General features: G+C 43.3%; 1 protein-coding gene across 2 annotated transcripts in view; it reads right to left on the bottom strand.

Annotated features, from left to right (window-relative positions):
• Positions 1-15,132, bottom strand: part of LOC138472766 (chloride channel protein ClC-Kb-like) — a 639,821-nt gene that overhangs the window by 65,783 nt on the left and 558,906 nt on the right. For both annotated transcript variants that reach the window (XM_069611097.1, XM_069611098.1), the window contains exon 14: positions 3,254-3,364. In XM_069611097.1, coding sequence (XP_069467198.1) covers positions 3,254-3,364 — 111 coding nt within the window. The remainder of the gene's footprint in view (positions 1-3,253; positions 3,365-15,132) is intronic.

Raw genomic sequence — 15,132 nt, 5'->3', positions numbered from 1 at the left:
CCGGGACCAAGAAGGAAGCAATGACCACAAGGTCCAGGAGGGAAAGAATGACCACTGTGTTCAGGTGGGAAAATGGACCCTACACCCAGGAAGGAATTAATCCTTGCTGGGTGTGGTGGGAAATAATGGACCATGTGCCAGGGTGGAAAATATAGACCAGTCTACCCAAAAGGGAACTACCGGCGGAAAACAATAACAAGTGGACTCAGAGGATGAGTAATGACCGCTGGGAACTCAGAAGGAAATGTTGACCTTAGAAGTTGGGAGGAAACAAATGAGCGTTGCACCCAGGAATGCAGTAATGGCTACTGGACATAGGAGGGAAATACTGACTCGTGCCCTCAGGAGCGGAATGGAATAATGACTCTTAAACCCACGAGGCAAATTATGAAACCTGTGCCCTGGAGGGAAATAATGACCCCCGATTTCTGGAGGAAAATATAAAGCTTTGGGCCATGGGGGGGTGGAGAGGGGGGGGAATAATGGCCTTAGGAGCGAAATCATAACAGTGCTCAGGAGGGAAATCAGGACTTCTGCGGCCAGGAATGAAATAGTGGCCACTGCTGTCCCGAATGAAATAATTACCAACGTGAACACAAATATACCGATGTGGGAATGCACAACAATTTACATACATTTAAAAAATGCAATAAATTCACTCTTTTTAGGTGCTCAGGGTTAAGTCCTTGGCTACAGTACTGACATGTGAAACACAAAGGCTCATTAAGACCTTATGAGAAACCCACAGGCACTCGTACAGGTAAAAAAGCACATCATTATAGAGATACATTTCACATATTTAATGTATGGAAATTAATGGACAAAATGGTTTAAATTAATATGCACAATTTCACTTCAACAAAAATAGTTTAATAGAAAATCAATGAATTCAACACAAATTCACTGTAAAAAACAAATTATATTTTAAGTTAGAGCATTTACATGGGTTTGCCAACCGGCACAAACTACAAGATGGCGATGGTTGTCACAATAAGGACGTATGGTACTAACTGCTAGATGGTGGCTGTAGTCACATGATGTGTGAGCACCCGGTGCTCAGCTTTAAGAATGAGTGTGGAGCCCAGGCTGGTTTTTTCCATCTTGTCAGCTCCACGCCTCGAATGTTATGATCAAGGTAAGAGGACTGCCATGCCTTAGTGGGCTGGGGCTAACATTCATGAACTTTTGGACAGTCGTTTGGGTTTAAAGTTGATGTTTAGAAAACTAGAGGAATGTGTTTACCTTGCCTGTTGGAACAAGAGTTATCTATCCTTTGCTGGAGGGTACATTTTGAAGTCATGGAAGGTATGTTTAAGCTTATTTAGCCTTATATAAAATTGTACCTAATGCTTCCGTCATCTAGATTGGTGAGAATGGTATTGTATGATTTCAGGTTTTCACTGTTAGATGGGAAAGTTGAGTGTTTGCGACTAATAATCAGGTCAGAGATCGTATACTATTTAAAGCGGAGGGTACTAAATGAGGTTTACATGGAGTACTTCTAATTCAGATGTAGGTTTATGATCTTGGGAAGAAAGGTTTTCACCCCCCTGAAGTCGGATCTGCGATCCGAAACGCATCGGGGAAGTTTCGGATGGACAAGTTTAAGATAAAAGAAATGCCATCGATCTGGAATTGTCCTTGTATCTAAAGGAGAGGAGTTGTGTAATTTTGGATGACTTACCATCATCTCTAACTTATGCATGTGAAAAACCTGCAAGAGGGATATATTGTTTGAGGGAACATAAGGATGTTTTTTTTACTGTGAATTTGTGTTGAATTCATTGACTTTGTATGATTCAATTTTTGTTGAAGTGAAATTGTACATATTAATTTAAACCATGTCTATTAATTTCCATAAATCAAATATGTGAAATATATAAGAACCTTTATCATAATATACGTCTGCAATGATATTTGAGTGGTTGTATGAGTGGTTGTGGGACTCAAAATATACGTCTTAATGAGCCTTTGTGTTTCATAATTACTAATTTGCCCAGCAGGTAAGTAATTATGCCTGTGCCCGGGGGGGGGGGGGGCATTTCCACCGAGCTCAGGACAGAAATAATTGCACCTGCACCTAAGAAAAACATACTGACCATTGGACCTGGGTTTGAAATAATGACCCCTGTGCCTAGGAAGGAAAGTGTGACCACTATATCCAGGTGTGAAGTAACAACCGCTATCCCCCAGGCGGCAAATTACAACCATTGAGCCCATGAGTGTATAGGGACCACAGCACCCAGGTGGGAAATAAAGACTAATTGACCCAGGAGTTAAAACATTAACTATGCGTCATGGATGGAACTTGACCAATGGTCGCTGAGACCAGGAGGGAAATAATGTCCTCCGTCCACCGGTCCTGCAGCCACGGGCAAAGAAATTTCACAGGGGTGAGAGGGAAGCTAATGGTCACAAGATGTGAAGTGAAAACACAAAAAACAGCACCCATAGGACAATAATGGACAAAGCATCCAGCAGAAAATGATGCCGATAAACGGAAACGATGGGTGGAAGCCTAGGGACTCAAAATAGAAACTGTATTTTATTTATTTTATTTTATTTTAGTATTTGTAGAGCGCACTACAGCCCGGAGGCAACGAGGCGCTATAAGGAGATTTAAAGAAGGCTTGCTTGAGGGTTACAATAAGCGGCCCCATATGGTATACTTAGGTAGGTTCAGTTACAGGGTTACAGACGATATACAGTCCTATTACATAGTTGCAGCGGGTATACAGTGAAGGTTACAGTTGGTTACTCATATACTTTCCTAGGTAACAGAGCGTGTGCTAGGTGATATAGTGGAGGTGTAGACCCACAGGTAAATGGAGATGAAGCCTTCACAGCAAGCATTCAAATAAATGTTCACAGTGGCTTCAGAAAAAACACAGTGGCACACTGGGGAAAATAATGAACACCTAGGGGCTAAGAAAATACCTAAATGATCCAATTTATTTATTTATGAAATTTAAATAACGGCCAAACCCTAGGGTATCACAGCGTTTATATCCGAATGCCAAAAAAATGAAAGGACCCCAAAGAACTAGGAATGTGCACTAGAGCCTGTGCAGAAAACGGCAACACAAACTAGGGACTTGGGAATCCAGAAACCAAGTGCAACAAATTCCATGCGTTAGAGCAGAACCAGAGGAGGTCAGGAGAGGTGTCTCCATGCTGATCTCCATCACCCTTCATGATGCTCGGTGGCAAACCTACCTTCAACCTCAGGTGTGGAGATATACCATCAATTTACCTGCCAATGCATATCCTCCTGGGATGATCGGGTGGAACACACCGTCCATCTTAATTCCAGAGGGAAAGATAAACGCTACAACTTCACCCACCAACCGGCCGATTGCAGCACCTGAAAGGATAATGTTCTGAGTCAGAAAATGAACAAGGGATTCAGGAGAGTTATTTTGTCTACGCCCCTATCAATTCAAAACATCATAGAAGTTACAGCGGGATCTCACAATTTGTGACAGCGACCAATGACCAGGATTATATGGCACAAACCTGGACATCGAAAGTACTCACTTGTGTCACAAGCAAATCGATGCCCCAGGGACCAAAAACGAAAACTCCCCGGAGTGTGTGGTGTGATCAAGAACCAGGGGATACCCAGATTTGTGTCTGCAAGTACCAGGCGATAAGAGGAACAAGGACCCAATTAAAAGACATTGACAAAAGAATCCTGAAGATACCAGGCCTGGCAACAGGTACTCTCAGGACCTTGGGGAGAAACCAGAAACAAGCTACATTCCAACAGCCCTGCATGGGTGCTGCAGGGGACACTGTGGACCTGGGGCCTCCCAGCATGCCTGGAAAACGTGTGGGTCCTTGCAGTTACCACGAATTCTAGGCGAGGGCTTAAAATAAAGTGGACATTTTCAGAATCTGCATAATGGGTGTTCAGGCAAGTGGAAATTCTGTGAGTTGGACTGGGTGAGCATTTTGCAGTAGAAGATTCGAGGGCAGAAATAAATCTACCAGGCCTCCAAACACTATATAAAGTTTAATAACGGTTTCATCAATCATTTATCCATTCATAAGGGTTTCACCCCTACTAGGTAGACCTCCAGGGTGGCATTGGCAGAATGTATAAAGTAGGGAATGCCTTCCAGAAGGAGAAAAAAAGAATGCCACAATCTCCAGGTCCTGCCAACCCTTCTCTACCTACCCTGTCCCCCTCTCTTTTCCTAAGAATTTATCTTTGGGGTGAAATACGATAGGTGATCGGGTAAACCGTTACCCCCACTGCTGTGGGGCTTCTGCAAAAAAATATGGAGCCAAAAGGATGAGAGCAAGAGACGCTCTGCTGTGAGTCACGTGGCACATATGTGCACATAGCATTGCAGAACTAGCAATTCGTGTGCAGATTAAGGAATTCCCGCTTGCGGCTGAGGCGGAAGGTGACTGCCCACCTTACTGGGGCTGATAAATAATTATTGTTAAAACAAGGGAGACATCCGGCAGTGTCAACTTGACAAAGACGTGGGGTGCTTATGTACAGTCATCAGAGGGTATATTCAGCGTTATGTTAATGAATTAATTCATCTTTTATAAGCCGCTTAATACTGGACCAGTCTCCAAGTGCAGAAGTGGGACTCGAACCTGGCTGCTCTGTGTTGTCTTGCTTCCAAAACAAGTGTGTTGCCCCTGAGCTATCATCCCACCTGTTTTTTGCGGAAATGTTTTGGCTGAAAAAAACTCAGATTTTTTATTTGTGGGTTTGCTTCCACAAGCCGTGTTTATTTATTCCCTATCCTCCCACCCCACTACCCTTTATACGCCCTTCCCCCCCTATTCTTTTATGAGTTTTTATTCGGCTAACATTTTTCAGTAAAAATCTCTGCAACAAGAAATAAACACAGGCGATGAACGAACATCCTACCTTTGCAAACATTCATGTGTCAGCCTATTCTGCGGATCTCGTTTACTGCCCCTTTTTGCACACTTAGTGCCACAGTTTACTGAACCATTCCATGTCACTCTCCACCCCGTATAGCCCTGCCAAGCACTAGCCACACTGACCCACTACCAAACAGCAACTCTCATATCTCTCTCTCTCTCTCTCTCTCTCTCCTCCCCCCCGATTGGGGAGGGGTGCAGCGTGCTCGTAGGTCATGAACCCCCTGCCAGGACCATCCCATCACTAACATGGATTGACATTGACATGCAATCGGGAGGGTCAATGGGTTTCCAAACCTCCCCCCCCCCACCCGCCAGGACGGTGCCCCTACCTAGTCTATAGTCTATTCTCAAATGTATGCCACGAACGGCCAGCACAGCTCAGGAACTCAGAACTCATCCTATGAAATTATGAGTGCTAAGTAATTATCTGTGGCCATGGGTCAGGTCACTATGCAGTTTAAGAATGGAGTGTGTGCCCGATATAATAGGCTATGCAATGGTACCAGGGCAGGCCCTCCTCCGAGCCCAAAGAGAGCGAGAAGTGGCCCAACTTACAAGAATGTACGGAGAGCGAATCAGAAGAGGGGGAGAAGTAGTGGACCGGAGCAGGGGGGGTGTATGTAATAGAGGCTTGGGGGAGCTCTGCTAAGCACTGAGAAGTGCAGAATAAAGTCTGGTGGGGAGGGGAATGATAACTCTTAATGTGCCTCCTGCCACATATCAGGAGATCCTTCTTACATGTCCTGACATTATCTAATTTTAGTGACTGACATTTTTTTCTTCACTGCATAAGTTCATCTATGCAAATGAATAGTGATTTTATTTAATACTTCGTTGCATGAAAATACAAGTGCGATATACAGCGATGCATACACTCCAACCTGATCAAATCGTGGAATGCCTTGAACGAACAGGGTGGTTGGACCCTGCCTTGCGTGCATCTGTGCTGTGGCAGTCTAGGTGTGGTAGTGGAAGTGGTCAGTAGGTGTTCCCTGTAGCTCCAGAGTAGCATGCCGGGAGATAATACAGTAGCTTCATTTGGCTTCCTTGCAATATTTCTGCTGTGTGCCTAGAGTGACCGGATTTTCAAGACAAAAAAAAACAGGACAGGACAGCCAACAACATAATCAAAGGACTACCCAGTTCCCTCCTTGCCTCCTCCCCCATTTCCCCACACCACGCCTCCCATTTAACCAGACCGACCTCACCCCCCTCCCATTCCAAAGTATCTGCATATAAATTGCTCATTTTTGTCTGTGGATGGAAGCGGTTAATTGCAAAGGAGGTCATTTGTTTCTTAGCCAACCTCTGTGGCACAAGCAGTAAATGCATGCAGATGGTACTTGGTGGTTCAAGCCCTTCCTTGGATGGCAACATTGTGAAAATATCATGATGTCTATTTAGTTAATAAATGTTGGCAATACAGTTGTCACCCGACCTTTCCTCAAAACCAGGGTTTTTATCCTCCCTTTCCCCAAAACCGGGATGTGTTTTTTTTACTCAAAAAATACTGTTGGGACAGAGGGCCCAATTGTAGGACTGTCCCAGCAAAACCAATACATCTCGTCACCCTATGTATGCCAGTACAGACTGGCCCACATTAGTAGGATATGCTGCAAGGACAAAACAGGCTGGTTGTGCAAACCTGAAGGTCCCACTTTAAAGACTAAAATATATTGCAGAGTGCATGTAAAGTGCACGTAAAATCGATTGGCTAAATAACAGAAACCTGTTACAAAATGGCTGCTACATTCTCCCATACTCAATCATTTGGGCTTTGACATGCATTGGCGAAAGAGAAAAAGGGCAATTGAGAAACGAGAACCATAGAGACTTTGTATGTGTATATGTATCAACATTGTGTGTTTCAATCTGTGTATGTGAACAAGCAGCGAGAGCACTGCGAAACGCGTCGTACTGTGTTTCTTCTCTCCTTTTAAAATCTTTATGTCATTAATAAAACTTGATATTGGGAGGGCTTGACGACTGTTGGTTTGGTGTTTTACATTGAAAGGAGCAACTTTCTGGCGTTCGACCTTCGTGAGTGCCATTCCTCTGGGAAAGCCATCAATGACTTTCCTTTCCTGCAAAAAATAATAATAAATATATATATATATATGTATATATATATATATATACACTGAAACTCTACCAGCAGTTCTACCCCCATTTTGCCTATGTGTTGGAAGCCGGAAATTGGACCATGCATGAGGCCGATAATTGTCCCTATACCGTGAAGAATCCTCAAAACTAAGCATTCATTGAGAAAGCCCTATATGATGTACCCGCTGAGAAATGGCAGTCTCTTAAAGGAGGTTTCCAGAAGAAGTGTGAAAATGAATGAAATAAGACTGGTGACATCACATGAAGCAGATATGACGCACCCAGAAGAGATGCTGAAGAAGAAAGTATATAGACCTTATAGAATCTGAGAGTCGAGTAACATTTCATGTTTGGGAATGAAGATTGCAAGTGCGAAGAGAACTGAAGAAAATGCAAATCACTTTAAAACTGTACAGATGCTGTAACGCAAGTAGACTAAGTAATCAAAGGCTGGCTATACGTAGTGAATAGACTACAGTCAGAGCCACCAATATATCTGTATATGTACAGAATATGGATGTTCCACATCGTGTTTTAAGCAAACTAGGGGGCTATAAGTGTGAACACAGTAGAAGAAAACAGCTGACAATGAGGGAAGATTTGAGAAGGCTTGTCTGAACGTGAGAAGCAAGGCGAGTTCCTGTTGAGGTGTAATGGAAAAACATTAGAAGCGACAGATTTATTCATTTAATAGTGTTAAATACGAAAGAAAGAGCTCAAACACGGTCTCTTGTCACATGGTCAAGATGAAAATAGACTTTTGCCAAGCTAAACCGAGACTTGAAGATATGACTATGCTCACACTCCCTTCTATTCTCAGGCACAGTGATACTTTGCAAGGCCGACTTTAAAGACAATTCGAATGGCAGACAGCAGGAGTGATGATGGATGATGGGCTAATTGGGTGGGGAGGTATGAACAAGCCAAAACCTCCAGCACCTGTGCTACCAGCTTGCGTGCTGCTATCGAGTGGAATATTCCAGAAGGGTACAAGCGTGGCAACCAATCATGGAGGGCCAAATAGCGACGTTGGGAAACTTTGTGTATTTTATGACACGAAAAATGACTTGCACTAGATGTGGGCATAGTTGTCCACCTGACCTTAGAGGCCCAATCACAATTCTATCCCCTATAGAAAGTATACCTAGATGTTCCCCTTCAGCCTATCACAACCGTTAGTTGGTTTCCTTATTTTGCCACGTAGCATGACGCCAGTGATGATGAATTTCTGCTATGTAAATGTCATATTTTATGAAATGCTTTGAGAGAGATTTGAGCAAACGTCTGTTGATGTCTGTTGTACTCGCTGTTTTAGATATTTGCAATTAAAACAGTTACGTTTTTGCCAAATTCCTTAATCAGTCATATTATTGATGTAAGAGTAAAATCTGCATCCCCACCCATCCCATATAGCGCTACCTCGCTTAAAGGGCCTAAAGGTTCACTAATAAAAACCTATGAAATTCAATGAAAAAAAAAGTTGTTAAGGGGACGTTATGATTACTAGTAAACCCGAAAAAAAACTCAGAAATTTCGGAAGTTATGGTAAGCTAAGCAACCATAACTCGTGCCACCACCGTGCACTGCTAAGACTAACACCCAGGACATCAAAGATGACATCACAAATTTGGTGAAAATCCATCCAGCGGTTTGGGCTGTAGACATGAGCAATTAATTTTTCCATTGCGTCTATGGAAAAAACAAAATCATTGTGGGTATGCAAATTAGTTCAACTGCAAACCTTTTTCTCCAGGAAATTGTCTTTGTCTAAGAGGGCAGTGCTACTTTATACATAGCTTAATCAACCCAAGACAGGCATTTGCAAGGCTGCCAGGACAACTACATACCCGATTTCGCCCTTATTAGGGATCATCCGTGCAGTATAGTCCTGACAGCCTTCTGGTTGGAGCATTTGCCCATTTATTGTTGGAACCACATTTAAATCACTAACTTGTTTGAATGTGTCTGATTATTGCTAGATAATATTGTGTGCTCATAGCTTTATGGTTGAGTTTGCCTTGATATTTGATTTTAATACAAAAATATTTGATTGAATAGATATATATATATATATTTTAATGTTGCTTGTTATTATACTTGTTATTATACTTCTCTTTACAATGTGTTTCACCTCATCTCGCAGTGATTATGTTACATGAGGGATTGATCATCTGAAATAGGGACTCCAAGCCCCAGGTCTCCCGGCGTCTCTCGCCCGTGTCGCTTTCTGCATGGTGTCATCAAAGGATGCCTGCAGTCACATAAGACTCAAGTCAGCGCAAAGTGCTGACGCAAAGCCTGTTTTTGCCTGTTCGGGCCTGGCATGCTGGCAAGCCACGCTGTGTGTGTGTGTCTGGATCAGCCGGCTCACCATCTGCTCTGAGAGCATCTGGGTTGGTATGAGATGGAAGCCTTCTTTTCCATGTCCCGAACATACACAGTATTGGCCAAATATCTGAATTTAGCAATGGGCGATTTATGTGTGGCAAATGCTCCAGCCTGAAAATGGCATTAATTTTGCGTTATCTAACTCAAATGCTCCCGCCTTTGATTGTTTTGGTAAAGTGGAACCATTGGGAATTCTACCTGAAAATGGTACTAATTCTGAGTTATCAAACTCTGTGATGATCAATACCCGGGTACAACACAATGTTGTCACAGATCACCCTCCTAATGTGCCTCTACCTGTATAGGCTCTCCATGATTTTACTGGGTCATATCTGGCAGATCTTGCCTGCACGACACATGATGTGGAGCAGGGTGATCTGTGTGATCCTAGTGAGGGCCCCAAGTCCAGCCCACCCAGTTTGCCTCTCTACTGGCCCCTCCAGCTGTTTTCTCCCGCCTCTGGTAGGATGCTGGAATGACTACAGACCTTTACCAGTTAGGAAGTTGCATAATAGTAAGGTTACCAGGAACCCTTCACAGACATCCTCTTACGAGACTTTCCAGGCCAGTTGGATGCCGTTTTAACTGTGGCACACATAATGGGGGACTTACTATTAAAGGAGCTCTCCTAAATAGTCGCTCCGCTATATAAAATCGTGCTTGCATCCACGATTTAATTACCGACCATCATCTTGATTGATCTTCTGTGTATCACAGAGTCTTGGTTGCCAGACTTTTCCAATTCAGCTTTAAATTATATGTGCCCTGTTAATTTTTCAGCCATCATCTAAAATCGGGTTAGGAAAAGAGGGGGTGGGTGGCCATTATTTTACGGTAATAAACTCTAATTGATGGAGCAAACAATCTTTATTGGTCAAATGTGATGCCTTGCATGTAAAATGGACTCTGACCCCTGATTTTTCATTGGAGCGTGTTCTATTCTTTTGACCCCTGGATAGGATTGCTCACTTTGTATCCGTGGTAGGCCAACTCGTTCCTCTGTGCTGATATTTGATGGTTTTGAGAGATCTTAACCTGTGGTTGTACAAATTAGATGGAACCACACTAAGCTTGATTGAGCTTATGTGCGAGTTTGGCTTAAGACGGAGGGTTAAATCTCCCACCCACCTATGGGGCCACACGTGTACTGTCTTTTTGACAACCAGTCGCGACTGAATATTTCAAGCCCATTTTTATTTCAGTGATTAGACCACACAGTGATCCCCTTCCAGATTGATCTGAATCAGACCATAGCCAGTGTTAACAGATCCAAACGGGGGCAGTCCACGCAGAAATGGTCCAACCTTACATCTACTAACTTTCATTAGGCCTTCCTTTCAAGCATAATTGATCAGTGGGATGATTGTCAATGCAGCGACCCCACTGCTCATTTAGATGTTTTAAACAAAAGCTTAATCCATGTGGTAAACCAGCTGGCCCCAGCTTAAAAGAAAACTATTTACCCCACCGGGACCACCAGTAACCCTTCGTTCAAGGAAAATTTCTGTGCTCAGAAAAAGCTGGTTAGACAGGCAGAAAGTGTTTGGAGGAAGCAGAAGGATCACAGGCTTAAGCAAATCTATATGAAGCTACATTATATTTACAAAAAGATGCTTAAAAGGGCAACACGAGCATACTCTACAGAGCGGACACTTTCCAGGCTTAATACTACCAAGGAGCTTTTCGACATGCTGGCCAAACTACGTTCTACCGACGTGTTCAAGAAGCACATTCCACCCTGCCAAGAAAGATGCTAAGAGGGTAGCCCAAGCATTTGAGGTAAAACTAAGAAGAATCAGGAAGCAGCTGAAACCCCCAGTTAGAGAGGAGGCTATTGAAAGAGTTGTTACTGAAGTACAGGATATGCCCCACTTCTATAAAAACTTTGACTCCTTCCTTCTACTAAGAGAAGACTCTGTGTTAAAATGTATGCCCAAGAATCGTGCAACACGATCACCTCTCGACTCTTGTCCCACTTGGCTCATGAAAGATTTGTGTGTTTCCACTCTAACATATCTGTCAGATTATAAATAGCTCACTTTTCCAGATTGTTTTAAGCGTACAATAGTAACCCCACTTTTGAACAAAGCCACATTACACCATTGTGACTCTTCAAACTACTGCCCAATCTCCCAGCTTCGATATATTAGTAAGTTGTTGGAAGCAGAGGTTACTTCTAGCCAATACCTCAGGTTGGCTGGATGACGTGCAGGCTGGTTTTCGAGCAGGCCACAACAAGGAATCCGTGCTGATAGCGCGCACTGGATGATCTTAGATGTTGGCTGACACTGGAAAAGCTGGGACCTTGGCATTATTAGAATTGTCCACGGTCTTTGACACAGTAGATCATAAATAATATAGGGCCTCATTACGACTTTGGAGGTAGCCATGCCTCCAAAATCGTGTCTGGGTTCCCTGAATTGGGAAATACCGGGCCATTCCGAGTATGGAGGGCCCGGTATTTCCTCCTTCAGGGAAGCCGGGCCCGGTCCTTCCCCATTCCCATTCAAGCCCTCATAGGGCTCAATGGGAATGGGAAGGGAGCTAACAACGGGCCCATTATGAACGGGCCCGTTGTTAGCTCCCTGGTCCCCTCGCGGGACCCGTTATGGATGTCTGGAAAAACCAAACATCCAGAGCTTGTCCCGCGAGGGGACCTCGTAATAGTGCGAAGTGGGTTTAACGGCGCCGGCACCATTACCGGTGCCGTTAAACCCATTCCGCACAAGTCGTAATGAGGCCCATACTGTTGGAAAGGTTGTCCAAGTTTGGTATTGGATGCAGCGCATGTAGATGGCTGGAATCTTTCTTTACAAACTGAGTAAATTTGGTGTCTGTCACCTTTTATCTTCTCTCATGGTCCCATTTCTTGTGGAGTACCACAAGGCTCTTCACCGAGTCCACTTTTATTTAATTTATATACGAGACATCTGGCTGATCTAATTCATAGGGAGGGATTAGTTTTCTTCATGTATGCAAATGATACCCAACTGATCCTTTGCTTGGGTCGTTTGGAGGAATTAGACATGGAGAAATGTAAAAGTTGCATGGTACTAGTCAAACATTAGATGGATTCCAACAGCTTGCAGTTAAACATTAAGAAAAAAGACATACTACTCCAATACAGTAGGATCGTTTTTTCTTCCTGACTCAGGGTCATCTGGTGCCCTTATCAAAAAAGAACAAGATGTCTATTGGCCAGTTTCACTGGGCTCCTGCCCAGTCCCCTCTGCTTCGGTATGTAACCTGGCCATTTGGTTGGAGTCAGATCTGTCTTTGTCCACTCAGATTAGTAAACTCACCAGTAGCTGTTTATTTTAGTTGTAAAGTCTGAAAAGATTTTTATAGACTACTTTGCCTTTACTGCAAAGGTGCATCTGATCAATGCGTTTGTGTCGAGTTAGCTGGACGGCTGTACATCTGTTTATCTGGCCCTTACGAAATAATCTCTAATGAAACTGTAGCTCATTCAGAATGCAGCAGCTGGGATCATCTTTCGGTAAAAATGGTCTGAGCACATTTCTAAGGCATTGTGCGAGTTACGCTGGCTCCCGATAATAAAGCGCATTGATTTTAAGACCATGTATATGGTCCACAAACCTTTTTGAAAATTCCTAAATTAAAACTTCAGAAGTGGGGCGGATGAGCCTTCTCTGTTCAGGGGGCCAAGTTGTGGAATGCTCTGCCACCACCTTAACGTCTCTTAGAAGACCATTAGAACATTCTTGAAAACACACATTTTCCCTAGATAATGGTCCTGGGTGGATTAGTATTTCTCTGCATGCCTTCATTCATTCTGCGTCGTGATGCTGCTTTGTTGGAAAGAGGCTATTGTGCATTACAAATCCAATACATACATATGCTCAGTAAAGTTTATGATGTTAACTTAACGTTCTCATTTGTAATGTGTGTAGACTTTACTTTTTTTTCGTCTAACCTTAATTAATTTGTAAATGTTTTTTGTGTGTAAATAATTCTAATTTCTTTTTACAGTTATGTCATGGTTTTTAATTTGTAACATACATACTCCCCATATCCGTGTATAAACGCTGTACATTAATGGTGAGTGTTTGTAATGTACATACTCTACATGTCCATGCACATTTCTTATAGAAGCTGTATGAAAGATGCATTAATTGTGGGCGTACACCAAATATATATATAGAGCATATATCCTAAGAGCGCGTGTCATGTGTGCTTGCATGTCTCATAGGAGTGCTTGTCGTAGGAGAGCATGTTATAGCAGTGCGTGTCATAAGAGCACTTGTGGGAGTGTGTGTTGTAACAGTGTGTTGTAGGAACATGTGTCGTAGGCGCACAGGTCAGAGGTTTGGGGTAAGAGGGTGTCGTAGAAGCTTGTGTCATAGGAGCATGGGTTGTAGGAGCTTGCGGACTAAGAGCTTGTCATAATAGTGTGTATTGTTAGAGCGTGTGTCATAGGAGCATGTGTTGTAGATGTGTGTGGTAAGAGTATGTGTTCTAGGAGCGTGTTGCAGAATCAATTGTCATAGGAGTGCTCATCATAGGGGAACATGTCATAGATGCACTTTTCGTAGGAGTAGGTCTCGAAAGAGTATGTGCCATAGGAGCAGGTCTCGTAGGAGCACATGTCGTAGGCACACATGTCATAGTACCACATGATGTAGTAGGGTGTTTTAGGAGGGCATGTTGTAGGAGCATGTGTCACAGGAGCATGTCTCGTGAGAGTGTGTTATAGGGGTTTGTGCAACAGAAGCGTGTTTTTTTAGGCGTTTGTGTTGCGCGATTACATGTCATAGAAGCACATGTAGTAGGTGTACTTCTCATAGGAGCATGCCTCCAAGGAGCATGTGTCATAGAAGCGTGTGTCGGAGGAACACATGTCATAGGACCACTTGTTGTAGGACCTTGTGTCGTAGGAGTATGTGTCATAGTACGGTGTTGTAAGAGCGTGTGTCTTAGAAGCACATGTCGTAGAAGCACATGTTACATGTTATGTGAGAGTGAGTCATAGGAGAGTGTCATAGGAGCCTGTTTAGTAGGAGCTCAGGTTGCAGAAGGGCATGGCATAGGAGTGTGTATTGTAGGAGCATGTGTTGTGCAAGCGCATATTGTAGGAGCGTGCATAGTAAGAGTGGATGTTGTAACAGTTTGTTATAGGACCATGTGTCATAGGAGCACATGTTGTAACAGTGTGTGGTAAGAGGGTGTAGTAGGTATGCATGTTGTAGGAGCACATGTCATAGAAGTACATGTTGCATGTTATGTGAAAGTGAGTCATAGGAGAGTGTGTCACAGGAGCCTGTTTCTTATGAGCTCATGTTGCAGAGTGCATGGCATAGGAGTGTGTGATGTAGGAGTGTGTGTTGTGGATGCGCATATTGTAGGAGTGTGCATAGTAAGAGTGTGTGTTGTATCAGTTTGTTATAGGACCATGTGTCATAGCAGTGTTTGGTAAGAGGCTGTAGTAGGTATGTGTGTCGTAGGAGCACATGTTGTAGCACATGTGGTAGGAGCATGGGTTATAGGACCCTGTGTACTAAGAGCTTGTTATAAGAGTGCATCGTAGGAGTTATGTGTCATAGGTGTACGTGTAATAGGTGTGTGTGGTAAGAGGGTGTGTTGTAAGAGAGCGTGTTCGAGGAATGCATGTCGCAGGAGCAATTGTCATAGGAGCGCTTGTCACAAGTGCAATTTAAATCTCAATTTAAATCTCCTAAACACTGATATCAATGTTAGCCCTTACTT

The sequence above is a fragment of the Ambystoma mexicanum genome, chromosome 8, assembly GCF_040938575.1.
Source record: "Ambystoma mexicanum isolate Mex_15411 chromosome 8, UKY_AmexF1_1, whole genome shotgun sequence".
Lineage (NCBI taxonomy): Eukaryota > Metazoa > Chordata > Amphibia > Caudata > Ambystomatidae > Ambystoma > Ambystoma mexicanum.
The sequence above is the reverse complement of the archived record's forward strand: the minus strand, read 5'-3'. Positions and strand labels throughout refer to the sequence as shown.